This window comes from Polypterus senegalus, chromosome 10 (assembly GCF_016835505.1).
Source record: "Polypterus senegalus isolate Bchr_013 chromosome 10, ASM1683550v1, whole genome shotgun sequence".
Classification (NCBI taxonomy): Eukaryota; Metazoa; Chordata; class Cladistia; order Polypteriformes; family Polypteridae; genus Polypterus; species Polypterus senegalus.
In genome coordinates, this window is record NC_053163.1 from 85,772,334 (window position 1) to 85,798,666 (window position 26,333).

Sequence of the window (26,333 nt, forward strand, 5' to 3'; positions counted from 1 at the left end):
GTATTTGTTTTGGACTCTTGCTGATAAGGGACTGTTTGGAAACAAACTTTGTATAGAACAGTAATAAACTTTAAGGTTCCTTTGGGCAAATGTGAATTTAAATGTATAATTTAGAGCATTGTGTTTGTGTATATTTATTTTTTATCTATTTATTTATTAGCTTCTTTAATGCACTTCCATAAAAAACAATTTTCCCCTTAGGAAGAAATAAAAGTATCTATCTATCTATCTATCTATCTATCTATCTATCTATCTATCTATCTATCTATCTATCTATCTCTCTGTCTAAAAAGTTAGAGTTTAGGGAATGGCAGTGATGAAGGAAGGCATATATTTTGGTTAAAACCTCTAATAAGGAGTAAAAATAAATAGTGTCTTTGAGATAAAAAAGGAATAAATTATTTTTACTAGAATAAAGCTTAGGGATATTGATCTGAATCAATACTATTATTATTATATTGGCAAGCCTAAACCCGGAGAATGTGAGCAATGTGGTATTAAAGAAACATCAGAACACAACATGGCCTTGTTTGAAGTACAGTAGGGCAAGGCGAAAGCTAATTGGTAAATTTAAGCAAAAATTACTCCTCCTTAGTAATTTAAAGGAAATGGATCATAATGTAATCAAATGTCTTTTTTAAAGTATTTACTATATATCTAAAAGATATAGAAATACATTCTAGAAGAGTCAATAAACATAAGTAAAATACTGTAGGTCAGTAAGTTAGAACCTCCATCCCATATTTGGCAGTAAATGGATCATTATTTATAATGCCAGTTGAACATTTTCTGGAAAAAGAAGAAGACCTCATCTGTGGAGTCTGCATGTTCTTTGTTTGTTCAGGTAGTTTGTTTTTTGTTTCCTTTTGCAGAAGATTTGTCTGCTCATATAAAGACAAATCTTAATGTATAGCCACTCTAAATCTCCTTTCTGGTTCTACTGGCTACATTTCTACAAAACACAAAAGATTTCACAAAGGGAAGTTTGTCAATTTTGTTAGCTAATAGCTGATTAGTTGTCAGGGTTCCCAGATCTTGAATGACTGGATTGCCACAGCTTTTAAGTATTTCAATCTTGAATGTATTTTCTGGTAATTTTTACATTGATGTAACTATGTAATTCAATATTTCAATATTTAAATCATCTTTATGGGCACCTGGTTTAGCTTCCCATGCAGTTTTTACTCTTCTTGATAAAAGAGGTTTAATGTTCTTAGCCTATCAGAGTAGGTGCTGCTGTTTAGGCCAGGAAGCACCTACTTCATTTTCTTGGCCCAGGTTCAAGGGCAGGGATGTCAAGCTCACTAAGATCCTGGAGTGTTGCAGTAACAGATTTTTATTCCAGCCACTTTAACAAGTAATAAATCACAATCAGTTTTTGAACATACATACAGTATGTCTGTTGCCTTCATTTGTATTGACTTGCTCTTTAGCATTCAGAAACATTGTTTCTTTTCTCCTTAAACAGCAGCTAAACAATAATGACATGCAAAGTTATCCAACAGATGACTAGCTGATACAGTGGTCTCAAACTCAGTTGCCTGAAGGTGACCATTGAAAAACGTTGTTTCTATAGTTTGCTAGTGCTCACATTCTGCCATACAAAGATTTCTGAAACATTAATTTTTTTTTTTTCCTTGACTCCTTATTAGAGGTTTTAACCAAAATATATGCCTTCCTTCATCACTGCCATTCCCTAAACTCTAACTTTTTAGACAGATAGATAGATAGATAGATAGATAGATAGATAGATAGATAGATAGATAGATAGATAGATAGATAGATAGATAGATACTTTTTTTTCCTCAGGGATAGGACGAAAAGACTAGATAAGTAATAACACTTATACGCATTCACTTTTTCTTTCAAAAAATAAACAGTAAAGGACAGTGAATCTTAATACAAATCATTTAAAAAGAGTTTTTTCAAGTAGTAGCAAAATTATTTGGTTAATGATTAAGAAAGTGGCTGGAACAAAAACTTGAATACTAATTAAGAAAGTGGCTGGAACAAAAACTTGAATACTAATTAAGAAAGTGGCTGGAACAAAAACTTGAATACACTGTGTCCCTCCGAGTTTAACACCTCTGTTCTAGAGTAATACAGAGGCAAAAAGGGTTAATGGTGATCCTAAATTGTCCCTAGTGTGTGCTTGGTGTGTGAGTGTGTGTTCCCTGTGGTGGGCTGGCACCCTGCCCAGGGTTTGTTCCTGCCTTGCACCCTGTGTTGGCTGAAATTGTCTCCAGCAGAACCCTGTGTCCCTGTGTTAGGATATAGTGGGTTGGATAATGGATGGACGAATGGATGTTTAACTATTCCTTGCACTCACAGGCATGCAGAACCTGCCTTTTCATCGGAAGACCCAAGACAGTAGCCATCAAGTCCATAGCCAGACGTGTATTCGTATATTCTGATACTGTGGCATTTCTACTTGCCAGATGATATGGAGTACTGTATTGTCTTTTTACCCGAAAGAAAGTATTTGTTGACCTCACACAGAAAGAACCACTTCCTGGAGTAGGTTTGAAATAGTAAAACTCTACTGTTTTGTTACTGTGTCAGACCAGAAGCAGACTACCTACCTACAGATCATAAAATCAACAGCACATTTATGACATGTACCACCTCTCCTTTCTCAGCCAAACCCGCCAACAGGTTCCGTGCAGTTTTGCTTTGCCTCCCTGCACAGCATACAATCTGTTTTATCAATCAGTTTTCTTGGTCTTCCAGACCTTGCCTTGACCTCAGTGGCTCCCCTTAACTGCCATTTCTTAATGACATTTATTTCAGACTGTGTAAATTGTTAGCTGGAAGTGCTTTAGCTTCTTTTTATAACCATCAGTGTCAGACAGTTGCTTAGTAGAGCCCATGGTTGTTGACTGCCACAAAATGTTTGAAGAGTCAAAGAATTTATGAGGCTCTGGAACTGTTATCAGCTGACAATTCCTGATGACAGTCCTGATAAGGCTAATACGTAACAAGTTAAACCAGGCCTAATGAGTTCTGAGGCGTTACAAATGAAGGGATGACCAAATGTTTGCAAATGCCATATTTACTCTTTTGATTGTTTACACAAATAGATAATCATAACTATCCATTAACATTTTCATAAAATGCCATTGTTTTAGTTTATTTACTGTTGAAGTTGTTTCTATTTTACATCAAACATCCAAACCTTTGTATGGAACTGCATATATAATTGTGTTCATGCCTTAAGTAAATAGAGAAATTTTACATTTGGAAATATACCGCTATGCCATTTTTAACTTTAGTTATTACACTAACTACGTAGAGGGTTTAGATGTTAAATCATTTTTTTGAACTTTCATTTAGTAAGATTGAAGAATAAATTACTTTATATTCTTTATTCTTTTATGTGTCATTCTATCAAAACCATCAAAACTACACTTAAGTTTGATTTTGTGGTTCAAGTATAAAATTTATATTAGTGCACAGTATTCAAGAGATGCAACATTTTGTTCTTCAACTTGTTTGTTTATTTATTGTTTAATGCATTATGATAAACTAAAATTTGTTTTGTGCTGTTTTCCACCCAAAGTTCATTTTCTCTAACAATAAGACTTGAAGGGGACATATGATTGTTAGTTGTGCGTTAATAGTAGAATCATAGGCCTAAAAGAATACCAACTTATTTTTTCTTATTACTGTATATCCACGATCTTCCAACATGTTATTTCTTTCATACAACATATTTGTAGGTTTTTGCTACATATTTTACATTACAAATGCAAAGAAACAATGCCAATAAAGATAGTTATTTACGGATGATCTGAATTTATTTTGTAATTTTTCAGATTACATTAAACTAAGTAAAGTAAAACTGTTCCCAGGAAAAAAGATCAAAACCAAAACAAAAAAATAATTCTAACAGTTTCAGAACTCTTTACCATACTTAATGTTGCAATTCACCTAAACTTGGGTTTGTTTCAGGTGATATGAACAGGGGTTTGGAAGGAGAATTTGTGAGTTAGGTGAGATGTATAGAAGATGAGCAACTATGAATGAACATGGTGATGGTGGTTCTGTCAAGCACTTATTATGTTTGAAAATAGATGTTCTGTTATATAGAGTTATTAAAAATGATCACAGCATGGAAATCAGTTGAATATGGAAAAACTAAACTATGTAGCAGTATTTGGCTTTAAACTGTTTATGTAACAAGAGAGATTCACTGGACAAACCGAAGATGAAAATAAATATCATATTGTTATATCTAACTTGAACCTGTAATTTAATTGAATTAACTTTTATGTTAGATATTAACGTTCTTAGATACTACTTATCAATTGCAATAACTTATTTCTTAACATATTCTAAATTAAGTATGTACAAAAAACAAAGTTTCTATTTTCATTTTCTTTTTTCTGAAACATTTATAAGCACTCTGTTATTGTGTGGCTATTCTGATCTTATGAATGGCATAAGGGCTAGAATTTCTATGCACCCAAATCTCATTCTCAATCTTTTCTTCAGCTCTCTCAATTATCTCTGCTGTCATCTCTGGGCTGAAGACATTTTCTGCAGTATGGTATGACCGGGCCAGTCGACGGAAGGATGACTCAGAAGATGTATCATCATCATCAGAGTCATCTGTTTCTTCTTGCTTGGGCTCCTCTTCATTCACTGTTTTTACCTTTCCATTCAGATCAGAGCAAAGATTCTTTACATCTTGAACCAGAGTCGCCTTCAGTCCAAATATACAGAAAAGGAAGACAAGGCCAGCACAAATCCCAGAAACAAAGTACAATGCCACTGCTTCTGGGAGGCCTAAGGATGAGAATGCAAAATTAAGTAAGTGTTTAGTCTTAAACAAGTTGATCTAAGTCACTTCTAAAATACATCCATCATGACAATTTATTACCAAATAGTTTTACCAGGAAAACTAAATTAATTATATACTATACTTAATATAGTATGTTTAAAACATGAGCACAATGTTGGTTATATAATTTTAAAGTACTATCATGCTTACGATATGCTAAACACTAGCAGGGACTTTTAATGAAACTTTTACAAAGTCGCACGGAAGAATAATTAAACTGCACTATCTGAAAACACAGGACTAAAAGTATATACTGCTAAACTGATGCAAATTATATGCTTGACTGAGTGTTGCTTTACAAATAAAATTTACAGAATATCTTTTTTATTTTAGAAATTCAGTTTTTCTTTAACAGGAATTAAAACTGAACTTTTAATTTTAGCAATATAATCATTTCTGTCTTATAATTTTTTATATATACAGCACATCTTTTTCAGTTATTTCAAACAAAAATATAAATTAGTGTTAAGGTTTCTTTCATGGTATTTGTATCATAATGATACAGTTACCCTGAGCTAGCATCAATGAGCTTAAGACAGGAATCAGCCCAATACATTCTAAAAGTAATTACATATTTTAAAAAATAAGTCCATTACTGAAATACATACAGAGCATGCCTTAAAATTACAAAAAATAACACATTTCACAAAAACCTTTACTGTGATTTTTTTTCTTTCATAGTCGTAAAAATAACTATGATAGACTAATGTTTCTGACAGGTAGAACTTTATTTGTCCCCGAGGGGAAATTTATCTTTTTACAGAAGCTCAATAAATAAATAAAATGAGTATATTATGACAAACAACAAACCCCTCTCAGATACACTCTACAATGACTAAAGTGAAAGAAAACTTGAAAAAGAAAAAAAAATGTCTGATGGTTTTAAATACAATGAGCATTAAGCCATAGAATGCAGTGTGTTAAAACAGCCACCGATATAACACGCAGGCAGATGGTACTACTTACAACACCATATTTGCACCAGTAATTGTGTCCAACAACAAGCCCACACAGTTGTGAGACATAAAGGGATAATTTTATGGAAGGGAGACTTCTTGCAGTACAGTAATCCTCGCTATATCGCTTCGACTTTCGCGGCTTCACTCTATCGCGGATTTTAAATGTAAGCACATCTAAATATATATCACAGATTTTTCGCTGGTTCACCGCTTTCTGCGGACAATGGGTCTTTTAATTTAGGTTACATGCTTCCTCAGTTTGATTGCCCAGTTGATTTCATACAAGGGACGCTATTGGCGGATGGCTTAGAAGCTACCCAATCAGAGCATGTATTACATATTAACTAAAACTCCTCAATGCTATAAGATATGCTTCCCGCGCTGTGCTTGTTTGCTTCTCTCTATCTTTCTCACTCTCTCTGCCTGACGGAGGGGCTGTTTGCACAGAGAACACGGACGCTCCTCTACAAAATGCCGCTTTATCGCGGTGCTTCGGGCAAACTTAAAAGCACGTATTGATTTTTTGATTGTTTGCTTTTCTTTGCGAGCGCTCTCTCTGACGTTCTCTGCGCCTGACGGCGCTCCTTTGAAGATAAGATATGTTTGCTTTCTTTTAATTGTGAGAAAGAACTGTCATCTCTGTCTTGTAATGGAGCACAGTTTAAACGTTTGACTAAAGGGTGTTATTTCATATCTAGAGGGCTCTAATAATATTAACAGGGTGGGAGAGTTTATAAGGGCTTAAAATATATAAAAAATAACCATACAAACATATGGTTTCTACTTCGCGGATTTTTCATCTATCACGGGGGGGTCTGGAACGCAACCCCCGCGATCGAGGAGGGATTACTGTATTTGCACAAGGCTGTTTTAGGTAACCATACTGTAAAGAATTCAATAAACCAAATTATTGTTTCCTTTCTGCACAAACTGATTAGTCAGTTGTCATCTAATTTGTAGTTCTTGAATTGCATTCCTTGGAAACTGTTACTTCGTAATAACTCCTGAGACTGAGTTCATGCCCTGGCTCAGTCATCGTCTACATGGAGTTTGCACATTCTTCCCATATCTGTAGGGAGTTTTTCTGCTGGAAAACGATCTTATTTTCACATCCCAACGATGTGAGTCAGGTTAATTAGCCCAGTATGAATGAGTGTGGACATTTGTCTGAGTGTACCTTGCAATGATGAACTGGCTCTCCACCCAGGGATGCCTACTGCTATGTGCTGGATGCTGCTGGGAACAGCTCTCTATCCCTGAAATTCCTAATTTAGAATACTCAGTTTCAGAAAACAGCTAGATTGATGTTCTGACATTGTTTGGGAGGCTATACTCTATAGTAACTCCCTTGAATATCCATTAACACTCAGGGAAAAACTGCTCAGACAGACATTGTGAGTCTTTTATTCACTTCAGTCATTACTTCACAAAGTATATAAGTAATATAATGTAAATAAACTGTTGTGTTTAAATGATAAAACCATGTACAAATTAAGACATCCTTATCCTTCATGAAGTAGATCAAAGCATGCTGTGAGTCAGAAAGTCCAAACACAGCACTTTTAAATCATTCTGACTGTATGTGTGTGTGTGTGTATATATATATATATATATATATATATATATATATATATATATATATATATATATATATATATATATATATATTCCTAAGTAGCTTTGGATAAAGGCATTTGCTCAATAAATAATAATAATTATGTAAATACTTTTGTGTGATATAAAGGGACTCTAAATGCAAAACACAATCTAAAAATGTGAATTGGGTATAGTTCATATTTGTCCTAAATATGATCTCATGTCCAATTTTCTACAGGATTGAAATTCAGAGAAACACAGGAAAGGATGGAGTCTCTCACCCAAGCTTAACACATCTGTCTGTTCTCTCCCCAGAAAGGTGGAAACCTCAGTCCTTAAGACCTGGACTGTTAAGTCCTGCCTTGCCTATAAGCCAGGTGATAGACAGTCTCCCTAAGCACCACATCACTATTGTGGCAAGAGAGATGGAAGAAAACTCTTTCTTTGGGGAAGCCAAAGAAAAAGGAAGGAAAGGAATGAGTACCAAGGAACAAGTGTTCCTTGAGGAGACAAGAGGACTCTCTGCCAGCAGTATTTCCTTAGATACACAAACAATTCCAAAACAAGGACGTAACCAGTTCTCTAGAACTTTCTGCTAATTTGTTAATAATTTCTTCTAAAAATGTACAGTTAATTCATTACTCAATGTTAAGGTTTCTAGAAAAAATAACAGCAAATTTGTAGAACTGTGTGTTCCTCAAAATTTGCAGTATGATGTGCAAAGCAGATGCTGCAAGTTTTAAAAATTGATAGTGTGTCTCTACTAATGAAACAGTAATAAATATATATTTTGAACATCTCTTAACGCTAGCATGTTATGTTTTAAAAGAACTCAAACTCCTCCTGCAGGATATAATTTTAATGTACTTTATTTTGCTACCAGATCTGGATGAAACATGGTGACCTCTAGGATTTATTTAAACCAATTTCATGATGAGTGGCCATGTCAGCTTTTCACTAAAACATCTTGCTTAATTAAATCTTTTTTTTTTTTTGGTGCCCACATTAGTCATTCTTAAATGACTACAATAAGTCTGTTCAGGCACAAAGCAGAAAACCATCTTGGAAATGTTAATTCATGACAAGGCATACTCAAGTGTACATGGCAAATTTTGCAGTTAGATGATGCTTTCTCACATATTTTCATTTTAAACATAAATCAATGTCACATTAAAATTAAATAGAGTTCAACAGCTTTGAAAAATGTAGTTGCTTATGGATTTTTAGTAAGTCAAAGTCCAGGAGGGGCAGCCTCACGCTTATAGACAGCAAACAGAGACGTACCCCACACTCGGTTAATGCTGGCCAAAGTGCTGGTAAATATCACCCAGTTCTGCTGAGGCCTGATTACTCCAGGACCAGTGTACCAGCCACCTGCAGGTAAAGAAGGACTAAACTTAGGGCCAGACAGGGAATCATGAATTTTCAAGAACTGGTAATAAAACCAAATTAATATTTTACTTTTGGACATGATGTTTACCTTGACTACTAACTCGTATACAGTACTTTTTGGTAATTCACATTTGTTCCCCCTCCCCCACACTGCAAAAATGACATATGCAAAAACTAGATAAAAACTTTAAATGGGAGTTCTTTTGCTTTTATTTAGCTAAAAAAAAAACGTCTGCCAGAGGGGTAAGCAAAATGTACTTGACAAGATTTCTTAAAGTAAGCTAAATAATCGTAAATGCAATTGTTTTTTGATAAGTCAATAATTCTTAAAATAAGGAAAACAAGATTTAATGTCATGTTGTAAAGAATTTTTTTGCAGTGCAGCCAAGCTTAAAAACTAGCACAGTAAGTTCTGAGTTCTCTTTTTCTGCTCTGAAAAAGATCTTGTGCTAAATGACTACACCCTCTTTTAACCCGTCCTTTTTCTGAATGTGCTCTTTTATACTTTATTATCACATACAGAGCAAGAACGCTCAATGCAAGACACGAAGCAAATGGAGCTACAGTTAATTGCAGCACACTGTCATACACTCGACACTCACAGTCCATTGCAGCGCACACTCACACTCAACACTGAATTTCAAGAAACCATTTGACATAAGCCACACATCCTTCTGCGGTAATCCGACACTATAGTAACCTAAGAAAGCTGTACAGACATAAATAGAATTTATAGATGCCACACCAGCAGTGAGGAGGAGGAGGAGATTAGGAACACGCACTGATACAGTGCATTGCCGCACCCACCACAAACCAACTCAGGATCCAGATTAGAACCCGCAGTGAGCAGACAAAGAATTAATCTTTAGCCACTGAAATAATGGTAAACATTCTCACCATTATAATACATTTATTCAAATTCATTCTGTTCCTTATTATAAAGCGCCCTAATCAGTGTACAGACTCAGAATGTTATTTGAAGGTCTGCACTGTCAATTACCAGTATTACACATTACCAGTAAAACACAGTTTTACTTCTCTTTATTTTATAAAATAACATCATCATTACTCTTCACTACTGTATAATGACCCCAAATTAAAAAAAAAAACAATTCTGATTTGTGCTAAGGGTGGGTGTTTTCAGCTAGCATTATCACCCATGCTCAGTTTTCACAACCTCCACATATGTCACTTTTGTTTGTCTAATTGGTCTTAAAAAGCACTGTGTTATAGTTATCCATGCATCTATTCTCAGAGCATCTTTACCTAATGATCCGCATGAAGTGGACACTTATTCCAGCAGCATTAAACACAGGGTAGAATTTCTGCAGAGCACACTCACTCATGCATCTTTCCTGCTTAAGGATTGTGGGAGCTGGAGCCTGTTCTAGTAGTAGCAAGCCAAAGACAGGAAGTAACCCTGGATACACACACACACACTTTCTCATTGGGTTTGTTTTAGAATCTCCCATTTCTGTTACACTTATCTGTTGGTATGTGGATGAAAATACAGAGGGAATGCTAAACTCAACATAGACAGTTTCCAAGCTTTGACTAGAACCAAGAACTCTGGAACATTGATGTAGAAACCACAGTACCACCCACTCTCACTCATATTGGGTCAGTTCTCCTGCATACTGTACCTGAGATCTATTAAAACTCATATCATGTGCAGGGGTTTCCATGACCCATGTCGCTTGAGCCGTGAAGCAACAGCAAATTGCTGCCACCATACTGTTATGTTTTCCAGTTGTTGCAATTAGAGGCCAGTGTCTTGTCAGTGTTTTGGCCGCAAAACGCTTATGAGCACATCCAGGTAACAGTGACCTAAGCCAAAGCAAATCTACTACATTTCATACAAAGGCTTTCTACGTCACACAAGTTAGTAGGCAATGTTACTAAAGAAATTATTAAAATACAATGTCATGTCATTTTCTAACCTGCTTAATACAGACCAGGATTACAGGGGTTGCTGGAGCCTATCCCAGATAGCAGAGGGCACAAGGCAGGAACCAACCCTGGGCAGGGTGCCAGTCCATCGTAGGGCAAAGACACACACCTAACACACACTAGGGCCAATTTAGTGTCACCAGTTCACCTAACCTGCATGTCTTTGGCAGCAGCGCTACCACTATGCCTCTGTGCCAATTGTTCAGTTTAGATAACACTCAAAGACTGTGATTATTGAATCAGAGCAACTTTTATCCTTATCATTCAACAAAAAATTCAATCAGATAAAATTTTCTCCCTCTGGTTTGTTCCAGCCAAGGAAGAATGCACTGTTACAGCATTACAATGTTTAAGACCCCTTTATTTAATATAAAAGTACGTCATATCCTGAAAATAAAGAAAAACTCATGAATACAGAAAATGAGATTAAAAACTGTGTTTGAATCACTAGTGTTATTCATTCTAATTCTCTCTTTAATTTTAAACCTGCATGTTATTTAAAGAATCACACACTTTGATTTATAACCTTATACTGTTTTCCTTTCATATATTTACTAAACCTTCTTAATCTGATACAACAGAAACCTATCATGGCAGCACTAAGTGCAAGGCAGGAAATAATCCATGATAGGGTGGACAGGACTCAATTACACACTCACACTTACTTGCAGAGTGTCAATTTAAAATGGCAGTTCACTTCCTGAGAGATTGCTGAAATGCATTTGTGATTATTATACAGAAATTAGGGTGCTTTGTAGAATTTCATTTTACTGTATAGTCAGTCAGTCAGTCAGTCATTATCCAACCCACTATATCCTAACACAAGGTCGTGGGGGTCTGCTGGAGCCAATCCCAGCCAACGCAGGGTGCAAGGCAGGAAACAAACCCCGGGCAGGGCTCCAACCCACCGCAGGTTTTACTGTATAATCTTTGGGAAAATTTTATTAGTAAATATATGATTTTTGATTTGATATGCTTTATTAATCCCCAAGTTGAAATGGTCTTTTTGCATGACCTTTGGAAGTCAGAGCACAGGGTCAGCCATTGTACAGCACCCCTAGAGCAATATTTAAGTTAAGGTCCTAGCTCAAGGACCCAACAGAGTAGGATCTCTTCTGGCAGTAAATGGATTTCAACCAGAAACCCTCCAGATACCCGTACAGATCCTTAGCCTCAGAGCCACTACTCTGCCTAATAAGACAAAGTTCTTTGGGAAGCAAAACCAGGGGTCTTTAATGGCAGACAGCAGCTCTATATGTACTGTATGTGTGCAAATAAGGCAACACTTAGCATTACATTATATTAAGGTTGGGCCAGAGTGGATTCAAAAATATAGTGCACTTTTCCACTCTTAAGGTCTAAGGAATGAAATCTTAGGAATTAAATACTTGTAAGAAAGGAAATGCAGAGATTCTTTTGAACTAAATGTGAGGAAAACTATTTACCATGGTTGTAATTGGAAATAGAAAAGGGATCTGGTGCATCTCGTCCAGCTTCATCCAGAAGGCTTCTTGGTACTAAAAAAAAATACAATTGATTCTGTTAAATGAGGGTAAAAGAAAGCCAAAAAAGTTGTTAAAATGTGTGGCAAGACCAAATCTCAGGCCCATAGGAAAAATGTATTACACAGTGGTTGATCTTTAATGGTTCATGAGACTTACAGTAAAAGAGATTCTCATTTTTGTTTCATTTAAGAATTAACTTTGCCACAGATGTTTTTTCCTAAAATTCCTTAGGAGAAATAGTTTTACACAGAAAGGAGACATGAGATATAACTGAGGTAAATGAGATAAATATGAGAATTTGGTTTGGCGAGCTCTTCTTAGTTTGGAGGAATCTGTATCTTTTACTTATTATTAGACTAATGTCTGATGTCTTTATCCAAGGTAACTTACAACATTTGAGATATGATTGGTTAAATTTCTTTTGTCTTTCCTATTGGAGTACAGGCAAATGAAGTGACGGTCTAATGGGCACATGGTGTCAGTAGTGGGATTTGAATGCATAACCTCAGGGTTTGAAGTCCAAATTCTTAACCACTATACCAAACTGTATTCCTTTTCTTCTAGAATCAGTGTGCTTTAATTGGAGCACAGCAATATAAATTAGAGCAACTAATAGTATTATTCAGGCACAAGGACTACAGGTTTCTAATTAAAGTTACTGTAAATGTTTTATTACCACAAACAACTGTCAATACATTTCAGCACATGTTACTGAGCACACAATGCAAATAATTTTACATCGTTAAACAAATACACTACTTGGAGAATCTGAACCCCTTGTGATATCTTTGCTGGTATCTCTGCTGAAACTCAAGAGGAGACACTTGTGAAACTATCGGGGTATTTTCTTTGAGGAGAAAAATCAGAGAAGTAGGAGACAAAAGAACATGTCTCCATTTTATTTCTTTCTGATCTCGTTGTTGTCTAGTAGAACCAAATAGATATTAAGGAAATCTCTTTTTTGATTTTTTGTTCTTATAAGGGGTCTTTTTGGTGTTTTTTTCTTATGAGGGGTCACGTCCCCAAACAGATGCTTGAAAAACCATGGATTCATTTGTAGATTATATTCTTTATAAATTTAAAGGGCTTTGAGATGATTTGCATTGTAAAACATACAGACTGGACTGTCTGAGCAAATCTCTACACTTCTCCATGCACTAAATGAATCTGAATCCCTGGAGGTAAAGTGAATATTATGAAGGTTTTACCTTTATCTGTGCTTTCTGAGCTGACTTTTTGTTTGCTATAGGATTCCTGGGAGCTGAAACCTATCTCAGCACCATTGGGTGCAAGGTGGGATCGAACTTTGTAAAGGATGCCAATCCACTGAAGGGCAAAGTCACACATAAACCCACACTCACTCTTTCATGTTGGGCCAATTCAGACTCATTATGTGGCCTGATATACATATCTTTGAGATGAAAGAGGAAAACAACATGTTAGAGGAACACTCAAATGCCGGCTATCAGAACATATAAATTGCAGTCATTATAACAGTCAGGACTGTTACTACAGTTAATTAGTCACTCTTCTAAGTGGAATGCCTATAGGAGAAAGGTGACTGATTTAAAAAAAGGAGGGTTAATTGAATTAATTACTTTTAAGATAATAGTAGGCAGCAAGATGGTTATCAGGATCAAGTTATCAGGAGACTGTAAGGCTGCCTAGCCCTTTTATTAAGGATGAGGGGGGACACATGGGACTGCCAGGGGAATTTATCAAGGATAACAATTGAAGTTTGGCAAAGCTTTCCTGCCGATGAAAAAAATACCAGGCTGGGAGAGTTCTCAACAGTGTTCTTAATCAGGTGTTGAACCAAGGAGCTATGTGGAAATAGCACTAACTACTGTGCTGTTGGGCAGCACAGTGGCACAGTGGGTAGGGAGACTTGGGTTCACTTCCCGGGTCCTCTCTGCATGGAGTTTGTATGTTCTCCCCGTGTCTGCGTGGATTTCCTCCCACAGTCCAAAGACATGCAGGTTAGGCACATTGGCTATCCTAAATTGTCCCTAATGTGTGCTTGGTGTGTGTGTGTGTGTGCCCTGCGGTGGGCTCAGCAGACCCTCGTGACCCTGTGTTAGGATATAGCGGGTTGGAAAATGACTGACTGACCTTATTTAATCTCATTAAAAATATTTTGTTATGTTGCTGACACCATTTTGTTTTTCTCTATGGGTGTTGTGTGTGCCCTGCCTGGGAATTTGTTCCTGCCTTGCGCCCTGGCATTGGCTCCAGCAGACCCCTGTGACCCTGTGATAGTATATAGCGGGTTGGATACTGACTGGCTACTTTGCTGTCTTTATGCCCACCATTACCAGATGCCCATATTTTGTGACAGTAACCCTTAACTAGCTGACCTGTCTAAAATGAGTGAGTGAATATATGTATCGCCAATTATTTAAATGATCATAAATGGCAAGCTCACTCATATCTTTTTCAAGCCTTTAATAAGCAAACATATTTCTTCTAAACACAAGAATTTATATCAGTAAACATTTGCTCAAAAATTATTTTTTTCCAGTTACAAAGAGCAAATGCCAATTACAAGAAGCACCTACCACACGTATAGGACACCCTCAGGTGTTTTCTCAGTCCTGGGTAGCACGGATCACCAAATGTCTGAGTATCAGCAGTCAGGGAGCAATTAGGTTTGCCATGACACCTCCGAGAGACTTTCTTGAGAGTTGTGTAGGAAAGACAGTCTGGCAAATACAAAATGCAAGATCAAATGTGAGCCTAAAAACCCTAAGCCCTCCCTTGTTGTAACTGACTCATCATTAAAAAAGTTTCCAAATCAATTTTCAATTATTGAGTAGCCCTACAATTAATATTTATCAATTGATTTCTTCATATAAAATGAAATAAGTTAGAAGTTTAAACTCACAGCCATGGCATTGTAACAATAATGCGAGGCCGTAACCTACCTGTCGTGTGTAATGTATGATGAAATACTGCACATTGTCACCACTAGAGGGGGCACGAATCCTCACATAGAATATAAAACGTCTTTTTTTTCTGAGCAAAGTGCTGCTACTTGTGAGGGCAGCAGAAAGAAGTTTAATGGACTAGCTAGCTATACAGCTTCAGTGTCGTCCATGGATTTTAAACATGCTACACACACAATATGTTCTGATCAAATCATAAAGGAGCTCACCTATGTCGGGCCATGCGTTATCTTGTGGGCACTCGGGATTTGGCTGATGGAGATGACCAAATGTAGCAGAATAAATGGCCAGGACTGTCTGATTCCTGCAAACCAGTCTCAGTTTCCCATTCTCACAGACGGTCTTGCTCCGATGGTTTTCTTCAGAAATTATATAAAGAATATGTATTAGGAAGAAATGAAAGAGAAAATATGATTAAAGTGATTATTTAACAAGTGTGAACTGCAATTGCCAGTCAACACTTTAACTTTGAAGAAAGCTTCCAGATACTGTCCCGGTATTCTCTGGCATCATACAGCTATATTGAAGGAAATCCTCAGGATGTTTTCATGCTAGTCTTTTCTTTGTTTAAGCCTTTCCTTCCAACGCTTACTTGTGAACTCTGTGTTAAGTTTGCAACAAAGTGAGTTAAGCTAATGGACTTAAAAAAACAACATAAGCAAAGCTTTGGGATCTTTCTTTATGTCCAAGAGTTCAGACCTAGATGCCCTTATACGCGGGGAAATTATTCTACTAATATAATAAATGCGTAGTGACATAAAGAGGCAGTGTTTAGGAACTCCGGGATCACGAGTTCATATCCCATGCTCAGTCATCGTATATATGAACGTTTATCTGCATGCCGAATCTTCCTCCCAATATCCTTAAAAGACATGACTGTCAGCTTGATTGGCTACACTAAACTGTGTACAGTGGGTGTGTGCACGTGTGCGAGTATTGTTGGGACAGACTCCGTCTACCTCTAAGCCCCAATGTGATTGGTTATAGAAAGATATGATGGATGCATCAAGCAAATGCACCTGTGCAGATGAGTACAGAAGTTATATTGAAAAGTGGAGCGCCGCAGTCAAACTGAATGCTTCTCGGAATCTCCAGGTGGAAAGATTTCAACGCATCCTTTATTTGTATTTACTGCACTAAATAAGATAAAATTTAGTAACTATATGGAACTTTAAAAAAGGTACACGCCAAAAGATTAAACATTGAATCAATTAAAAAAAAAATGCACGTCTATTTTTTTAAGTTGGGCAAAAATGCTTTTCCAATTAGTTGTGTATTATTCTGTCCCAAACAAAATCTTAATTTAATTCAACAAAAAGTTTTATGAATATTTATATATTAATATTTAATTTTTTATTTCCTTACATGCAAAAAAGAAAAAGATTAATTAAATTATATTGGGTGCAACCAATATTTATATAGACATTTACACTTCATCAGCACAATCAGCTAAAAATACAGAAGGCTATTTAAATTCACTTCGGATGAGTGCAGAATTTAACATTAGTAATTCTGTTTTATAGGAGGCAAAGAAAAAATAATGTTTTGATTTTTTGTCTTAAAAATGAAGGTGCCAGAGTGGTTCTTCAAGTGATGCTACTGAGGAACTATTTTAGGTTCCCAAAAGACCCATCCACATGAAGGTCCCAGAAAGAGCCTTTATTTAGATCTGTAACTGACTCCATACAGTAAATAACCACGACTAGATGGTAACAGACGTGTGAAATACCAGTAAGTCATGATTTTAAAAGGATTCTTGTGCATACAATAACACGGACCAACTTCAGGTTTTCTTAATCTTTTAGTGTCCTGCTAGGTTGCCTACCATACATTGAAGGTTTTAATTTTTTTTCTACTATTTTTTTTTTTCAAAGCACAAAGAACCAGCTTCATATGCAAACAACTCATCCCAGAATGAAATGGTGATTGGTCAAAGATTCAACAAGGAACCTCACAACCCAGTAAAGAACTATAAAGTGCCATTAAAGAATCAGTATTCTTAAGGATGCAGAGTGGGTAACAAATTTGCCAATATGAAAAAAAAAGTATCATAAATCACCTTCCACAAACACACAAAATCTGTGACATTCAGAAAAAAATAATTGCTAACAGTCTTTACATTTCTATTCAGCTGTACAAATATGTGGGGGTCCCTTGGAACACAATACAATGAAATGAGTAATCATTATGCAAATGTAGCTTATTAATCACTTAAATAAAACTTTGAGTTAAATCAATTTATTTTAATTGCATATAGTGAAAATGTGCATACCATGTTTTGAGTATTAAAAAAATAATAATTCTGAGTAACACTAACTTTCTCTCTATGGGTGACAGGGCTTTATAGCGCCCAGACTTTGGAATGATCTCCCTAAATTAAGGAAATCAGCTGACACCATTCATTCTTTTACAAACAACTTGAAACTCATCTGTTCAGGAAGGTGTTAAATTTAACCTGACGTTCTACCTTTTCTTTCAGTTTACCTCTCTGTCCAGATTCTCAGGGTAATTTATGTGTGTGTGTGTGTGTGTGTGTTATATCGCAAATTATGTCATTTGTTCAGGCTTTTTCTTTAAGTATTGAGTTTAGTATTTTACTGTACTCTGGTTTCCACAGTGGCAACCCCTAATGGGAGCCGTCTAAAGAAGAAGAAAAAGAAGACGAAAAAGAAGACGACCTGGTTTATTGTCTTTTATTCATTTTAATGCTTTGTATATTCTGTATTTATCTTTTTTAATGTTCTATGCAGGAGATTTTGTATCAAATGTTACATATACATATCAAATGTTCTTTCTGAGACTCTGTGAAGCACATTGAGCATTGGAAAGGCATTATATAAATTATTATTATTATTATTATTATTAAAATAAAGGAAACAATCCCTGATGAGGGAAGCTTCTGTTAAAAGAAAAAATACTTAATGGGTTTGTTTGAATGTAATTTAATTATGTTAATGTGACATCTATGAGAATTATGTCAACGTAACTAGAAAAGCTATGGAATTTCAACAGATACGACTATTTTAAGCTATTTTAAATTAAACTAGGGAGCTTTGCCCCCTGCTCACTTCACTTGCCAACACCCCGGCCTGTGCTACACGCCAGCCACTTCACGTCTCTGCCGCTTGCGTATGTGGATTTCATTTTCACCAAACAACAAATCTTTTAATTCTCACGGATACGCTTCTTCATTGGGAAGAAACACTACTTTTCCCTGATGGCAGCACAAATTAGATGATCTACAAGTCTCCGACTTAAACTTTAAATCCGAACAATATCTACATACTTCTGTCATAACACCTATGTCCGTATATTCAATCTCTTTTCGCTGTTCCGTTATTTCACTAAGTAATAATTTCTGTTTGTTTGTGCTAATGCGATCTTTACTATCATTTTTTTGAGACTTTCAAGTTTTAGTACTTTCATTATCTCTAACCTGCTCTGCATGTGTATCACACCAATGTTTTTGAATTCTTTATGGTGTTCTACTTTGTCATCTACTCTTTCTTTTATTTCTGCTCCCAGGTGTGGTTAAATCTCTTGGTACAAAGCCTTGTCTCGCGGGACATGAAAGTATCTCTCTGAAAAAGTCACATCTCATCCCAGGCTAAAAAGTCTTGTCTCGTCACAGGATTTATTTATATAAAAAAGAGATTAGATATATAAAGTGAAAAACACCATTAGGTCATTTTTGCATTACCTAATTTTCAGTGTTACCACTGAATCAGAAAAAAATATCATGTCACGAAGGAAGAAAAGGAAGAAATAAAAACAATAATTAAGCAGTCAAAGATTAGTAAAGCCTGCAATGTTTGAGGTTATTAATTTATTCCTCTTTTCTCCAGTTGCCAGTCCCAGAAGTATTGGATGTATATGATGAATATTGTTGTTCAGTGGTGTACTTTCATTTTGTATGCATTGCCGCTCCTTATTTTAAAATAAAGTTTTCAAATAACGATCCTTCAGTTTTAAAATTTTTTAAAACTAAGATTAATACCTGACAGCTTATTTCCATGCAGCAACTGATTTTAATGACATGATTTGCACCTTTTTCTCAATTAAAATTAAACTTATAGGCAAAAAGTGCAAGATGGTGATACTACGGTTAGCCTATCCATCATTCAAAGCCCTCAGTTGGTCATTGTCAGAGTGTAGCTTGCACATCAATCTATCCAAAGATGGAGTGTTGGGCTAATTACCAGTCCTAAACCGGCCTCCATTGTGGTAGGTGCCTAAGTGAACCATGTGATTGAGTGTTGCCCGGTCCAGTTTTGCTTCCTGCCTTGGCCTCGTGTGAGTCTGAATTGGACAGGGCCTTCAGCTGTATAGCGCCCAGACTCTGGAATGACCGACCGAAATGAATCAGATCAGCTGACTCCATGAATTCTTTTAAAAAACATCTCAAAACTCATCTGTTCAGGAAGGCTTTTAGCTCTACTTGACTTCGTTCCCCTTCTCTCAGTTTACCTCTCTGTCAAGATGCTCATGTAACCAGTATGTGTGTGCTAGACCATCAATTATGTTGTCTGTTAGGCTTTCTCTGAATTTACTGTGTTAATCTTCTTTATTTATTTATTTGGTTTGTACAATGCTATATGCTGTTTACCCAGCTGTTCTTTCTTATATTCTGTAAGTGCCTTGAGCATGGGAAAGACGCTATATAAATAAAATGTATTATTATTATTATTATTATTAAGCAGTCTTCAAAATGTTCTGTTAGATTATAGAGACTATACACATATTTGCAAAACTTCCAGGTGTCCTTGCACACATGCAGGACATATTGTCCCCAGTGACACTCTTGTCATTACCTTAATATATGTTTGACACATCTTGTGTTGATGATTTTCATTGCCCTCATCTGTATCCTTTTTTACTCACAGTCAGAACATTTCAAATCCCTGCCACTGCTCCACATACCCTTTATCTGACCAAGCCCTTCACTCCACTTGAGAAACAGACATAATTCAGGCCCTCGATGATAAGGTAGGAGGGGAACCTAAGAAAGACTAAATTTTATACTTTAAAAAATACATGAAACTTGAGTTTCCCAGAACATTTCAGTTTGCTTTTGTGTGAATGGATAAAACATAATTTTTGACAATCAGATTTTTGCTTCCTACTCACCGGGTTTGCATTTAAATGAAACAATAAGATATTTGCTGGTGGACGGACAAGGGTCACTGCCAAAAACACGACTGTTGACAAGCAGATGACAAGAACGCTGATCCTGGCACTCATCGTGCACTTTCTTAAAAAAAAAAAAATCAAAACCAGAAAAGTACTTTAGAGGGCTTTTATAAGATTAATAATAATATAATATAGAAAGAAATATGTTAAAAGGTTCCTTCTTTGTTCATTTTATGAATTTGTTTATTATAATATAGATAACATTATATGAAGTAATGGACACAAAGCAAGACAGCCAAGTGAGCCGTGACATGGCCAGGTCATCGCAGGGCCCAGTTACACTCAGGACTACTCGTGTACAGATCTCAGTAAAACTAAGACACATTTTCATGAGATGTGAAAGAAAAGGGGCAGCCCTGAGAAGAGTTATGGTGAGACTCTGTAACCCTCTTTAGTTTATCTACAGTAAAAGACCATTTTTAATTCACAATAGACATAGTAGTGTAAATGCAGGGGGTTCCCTCCTTCTTCATCAAACACTTACTACCATACTTCTTGCTCTGATTGAATCTTCACATCACTTCACCCACCAAATCCAGACGCAGATATCTCAGATGCTGGTTATCTTTATTCTTTATCCAGGAGCTGCTTTCTGGTCCATGCATACTTCACATATGCCTTAGACAGTTAAGTGCAAATTACGTCACTGCAGCCCAAGAAACAAAAAACTGCTACTGCTGTCCCTAAAGAAAAACAAAAAGTACTATTCTGGTGTGCTTCACCCTGACGCTATGCAAAGGGCACAGTGACATCAAGTGGGGCTAACACAATGTTCTCCACTTCTGTTTCCAGCCTGCTAAATGTGGCCGTTAGCCTTCCTCCTGCCATTGCATGGCATTTATTCTCAGCACTTGCAAAAAAATGTTAATTTAGTGGCATATAGTAGTTAAAGAAATAGTTTTCAGGATTCATACCACAAAAAATGTCCACAAAACAGATCTGGCCGATGTATCATTAATAAGCCCTGTATCAATTTTCTTGTAAAACTTTCAAAGGAAAACCTAAGCACCATTCTTAGAGCATTAATTTGGATGAAAACCATTACACCCCCAAAAAAATTGTCATAACATTCCACCCATTCATTTAGAAAAAGTTCAGTGAATCTTCCCTAAAAAATTCATATATTGATGTGCTACAATTCATGATTTGGACTTTCCTAAAATTTGGGTCTAGCTACATATACTCTTTACTATATAAAAAATGTGAACATTTGCATATATACAGTATGTAACCTATTAAGGGATATACAGCATTACTTTTTCTAAATAAAAAAATATTTCTAATGGCCTCTTGTCCTAACCTTGTGTCATATTACAACATATATCCTCAACAAGTAGAATCACACTAGCAGAATATTTTTAAACTCCACAGCTCTCTACCTGGATAGCTATCAATGACGAGCAGTTGCGGCTTTCCGTGCTGACATCCCCATTGGTAGGACACAGATAGTCGCTGGGGATTTTTCGTCCATAGAAGGCAGACAGGACACTTATGCTGGTTTTGTGTGGACATGTCACTGAGAGAAGTTCACCGTCACATGCATGGGCAGTCTGATTCTTCAGAATTTTCTGTAAATAAACTAAACAGAGAGGTGTCAGTTCATAGGGCAGTAATGACATTACCCTTCAAGATAAGATAGTCCAGGGAACATGTGCAAAAAAATAACGTTTAAGAGAATTCATTCAGTTTACAAGCTATGCTTTTCATATAATGGTAAGATTTAACAAAATCACCAGAAAATTGCAAACGCTATGTTTTCAGATGAATCACTTTTTAAGCTTAGCATGTTCTAATAACACAGTGTAGCATTGTCATACCTGTTTAATCCAATTTGTGGTCATGGTGCCCAGAATATCTCCTGAGGCAATGGGCACAGTGCAGGAAACAGCCTCAGACATGGTGCTAGTCCATTAAACCTCCACGCATTACATTTATTATGTAGGACTGTACTATTTTCAATATTTTTGCATCATTGTGTGGATTAAGTGGGGTCTGTAAATGCATGGATGAATTATTGCTATCTCTTCTTTGGAGACATAAAAGGATGCTTCTGGAAGCTGAAGACCTGCTTCACATTATCTCTCAATTTGTTCCTTTACTGAATTGATCGATTGATCTCACACTAAAGAAGGGGCGGCATGGTGGCGTAGTGGTAGACCTCACAGTAAGGAGACCAGGGTTTGCATCCCAGGTCCTAGCTGTGTGGAGTTTGCACGTTCTCCCTGTGTCTATGGTGGTTTCCTCTGGTTGCTCTGATTTCATCCCACAGTCCAAAGACATGCAGGCTAGGTGGATGGGCGACACTAAATTGGCTTGGGTGTGTGTGTGTGTGTGTGTTCGCCCTGCAATGGACTGGCACCCTGTCCAGGGTTTGTTGCTGCCTTGTGTCCTGTGCTAGTCGTGATAGGCTGCAGTAGACCCCTGTGTCCCTGAAAATGACATGGCATGATAAGTCTTAAATCTGGTCGAAGTTGACACTGCTACATGACTCCCACCACCATACCCTGAACTGGATTATGCAATGAATAGATCCATCCATCCATCCATTTTCTAACCCGCTGAATCCGAATACAGGGTCACGGGGGTCTGCTGGAGCCAATCCCAGCCAACACAGGGCACAAGGCAGGAACCAATCCTGGGCAGGGTGCCAACCCACCACAGACAATGAATAGATATGTTATGATTTTTTTTTTCAAAAATAGCTAAAATGCATTTCTGTAATTTACTATATTACGAATAAACAGAAATTAATAAATGTGTGAAAGCAGCATCTAATGTTTAATGAGTTTTTACTGTTTAAATACTGTATTATATTTGAGAAAAATAGTTTACTATCTTTATATTCTACATACAGATGTATAAATACACTCATAAAATTTGTATTTCCAATTCAAATCATGTCCCGGATTTGTTTTACTGTGTGTCAGTGTCTCCTCTCTAAGAATGGTCAACAAACAAAATCTTAGAGATAGAGATAAATGCCTTTGTCTTGAGCTTCATACATACGTAAAGAGGATCCTTTTTGCGTGCTATGAAAACACATGATACGCAAACTTTCTTTGTTAGAAGAACACAAAGAAAACCACAGCTTTTACGGCCCAGTGAGAAACAATCATTCACATTCAGTTCCAGGTTTTATCTCCAAATATGCTGTACAGTAACAAGAGCTAAGAACGTCTGTTATCTCAGTTGACCGACAGATGTTACAGATGATTGTTCCTCTTAAGGTATAAACATGTGATATTTATATGATTTAATGAGCTGCTAACCCGCAGCTATAAAGAAACTATTTAACAAGCTTTCTATTGTTTTTTCAAAGCAAGAGTTGTTCCCCTTTATAAACTGCAAGAACTGTGTAAGACGTATAGCGGCCATTTCTAGTCAAATAGTATCTGTGACCTTCATTGTAAAAAAATGAATATTACAGTTTATATTCCATTCATCCATCCAATGGCACAAAAACAGAATTTATAAGACAATGTAGTGAGAAATGCTTTTTTATACCCATCCAGTCTCCCATGCTGCTCTCCACTTATCAGCACAGACTGTTATCTCACTCATTACTGTATTCAAAAGTTCACTTTTTAAGTAACAAAGAATGGGCTAAAAACAAGTGAACAATCATTTTTTTATCCTTAGCTCACATCTGTCATATTATGAGGACCACCAACCTTTGAGCATAACCCAATCTCCGTTACCCCCACACCCATACACAACAGCTACTACAAGAGAGATGAACGCACTTTGGCTATTTTAGTATCCAGCATGTTTTTTTCAAATATTTATCAATTGTCACACTAGAAACAAATTCAAAATAAATACGTATTTTTAGTGTTAAATTATTTAATCCACATATGAGTTTTTCATGTACCATATTTACAGTAAAAGGCTTTGATAAAATGTGTTGCTGTGTAGAACAGTAAGATTATGTCACATGTGAATTCCCTTCTTTCTACATGGATGACATTAGCATGGAAGGAATTAAATAAATGGTAGCTAAATCAGATAAATAAAAAGTAATGTACAATATACTTTTATATCTCATTATAATAAAACCCCAGATGTCGAAAAGCAATGGTGTTGACCGATACTGATTTGAGATCTTTTCAGACACAAATTATTCAAGAAAAAATGAGCTAAAGCATTTTTAACAACTACACAGAACAATGGCTTTCATAAGGTAATGACTTCACCTTCTTTATCACTCTCTGCAGCCATACTGCATGAGGCTGCCTTCATCACGTTCAGATAAAGAAGTCACTTTACTTCATACTAGTGTTGAATGCTGGACTTTCTTAACATTTTACTAACAAACTAGTCTTTCTTTTATGCATATTATCAAATTTCAAATTAAATGTGTTGACAATTTATACTGTTTTTACTTGCCTCTCCCCTAGTATTAATGGACTTTGGGGGAAGCATGAGTCAGTTTGCTTCTCCTTGCACGCCTATATGAAATGTCATTTGTTTTCTGATGACAGACCAATAGATGAACTGCACTATGGAGCAATGTAGGGCGTTGTTTCACAAGGCTGATGGGTCAGACACACACACGCAGCCGGGAACATAATGGTGAAATGGAAGATGTCAGTTTGAGAGGATAATCCACCATTACACATACTGGAGGTGGCCTTGGAAGAAGAAGATGGTGACACACAAGGTACATTGGCTCATACGCAGACACACTCTGAGCTTTTATAATTATCTATCAAATGACCTTTGATGGTGATCACAGTTCAAGATATGCTAACATGTTTAATGGACATGCATGCATTTCTAGTCAGATCAAAGGCAGTGTAAGTAACTTACTAGGGTTTATAAAGTAAGTCAGTACATCAGACTGAACTGGCAACATTATGGTTTCCACGTTTACTCATCAACCACCACACCAAGGTATGGCAATGTTATTTTACATTACACGCTCAGATAAACTCCTTATTAGTCATTTTGGTGGAGAGGGAAGATTTGCTATTTTTTTTTTTTTTATGGACAGCTAGTGTGTTTTTTTAAATGCCTTCCTTTGCCATTTGGTAGCATCATTTTTTTTTTACTTTCAGTACCAGGCAATGAAAACAATAAAGCCCTGTAATGTCAGTTGTCAGAAGACTATTCATTGTGAGCAAAAGCAATGCATCCAAGGCAAATTTATAACAACAGCTAAGTTTGTTTCTGGTTTTTAAGTATTTATTTGAAATTACAGACATCAGCTTTAAAACTGATTGTAGAAAAATCAACACATGTAATGCCACTTTTTTGTAGAATAGTCATATAAAGTCTTGAAAGTGTAGCAGTCCCATTTCTACCTGTAACCATATACTGAGCAACAGCCAAGCACAGAGGAGAAGCTGAAAGAGGAATAGGATAGTTAGTAGCCGCTCATCTAAAGATGATCAAGCAGCAGTGTCGGAAACACAATGAAACTTTATACAAGGCAACGCGCAGTCAGTCTTATAAATATTGACAAGTACTTTATGTCCAAAATATAAGAACTTACCTGAAAACTGGGGAGCTGTGAGAATTCTAGAAGAGAAGAACAAGAAGGAGATTGGCAACCACACCACAATACGTAAAACTGCCATTGTGTAAAGCAATGCTTACAAATGCAACAAAATATAACAAATATTTGACAGCCTTGTCATCCAAAGCAGCTTCCAGCAGCAGCTAAGAGCCAATGACACTCTGGTCTGAAACATTGGACAAAGACTTTTTTGTATTCTGCCTTACAGAGTGCCATTAATGTGCTATAATTTTAACTCTTGGCTCTCCATTCCTGATATTGAAAACATTGCTGTGTAAATATTATTACTTAATGCACAAGTAATGCATCACAGTATTCATGCTAGAGAGATGGGGCAACTGTTCTGCTTACTTTTCGTGCCCCCAGGTATTTTTTTTTCTCCTCACTTTTTTGCTTAAAAGCTACAAGAACACCAGATCACAAAACTGCCAGTTG

General features: G+C 36.4%; 1 protein-coding gene across 2 annotated transcripts; it reads right to left on the reverse strand.

Annotated features, from left to right (window-relative positions):
• Positions 1–3,770: 3,770 nt before the first annotated feature.
• On the reverse strand, positions 3,771–26,056 carry si:ch73-335m24.2 (protein eva-1 homolog C). 2 transcript variants are annotated; one of them, XM_039766066.1, is made up of 8 exons: positions 25,875–26,056; positions 21,760–21,959; positions 20,318–20,441; positions 15,400–15,549; positions 14,804–14,947; positions 12,186–12,257; positions 8,683–8,772; positions 3,771–4,788 (listed from the first exon to the last, which is right to left on the reverse strand). In XM_039766066.1, exons 1-8 carry the CDS (start codon positions 25,957–25,959, stop codon positions 4,409–4,411), a joined length of 1,245 nt encoding a protein of 414 aa, XP_039622000.1. In that variant the 5' UTR covers positions 25,960–26,056; the 3' UTR covers positions 3,771–4,408. The 2 variants fall into 2 exon arrangements, with proteins under 2 accessions (XP_039622000.1, XP_039622001.1); XM_039766067.1 differs by lacking the exon at positions 8,683–8,772.
• Positions 26,057–26,333: the final 277 nt, after the last annotated feature.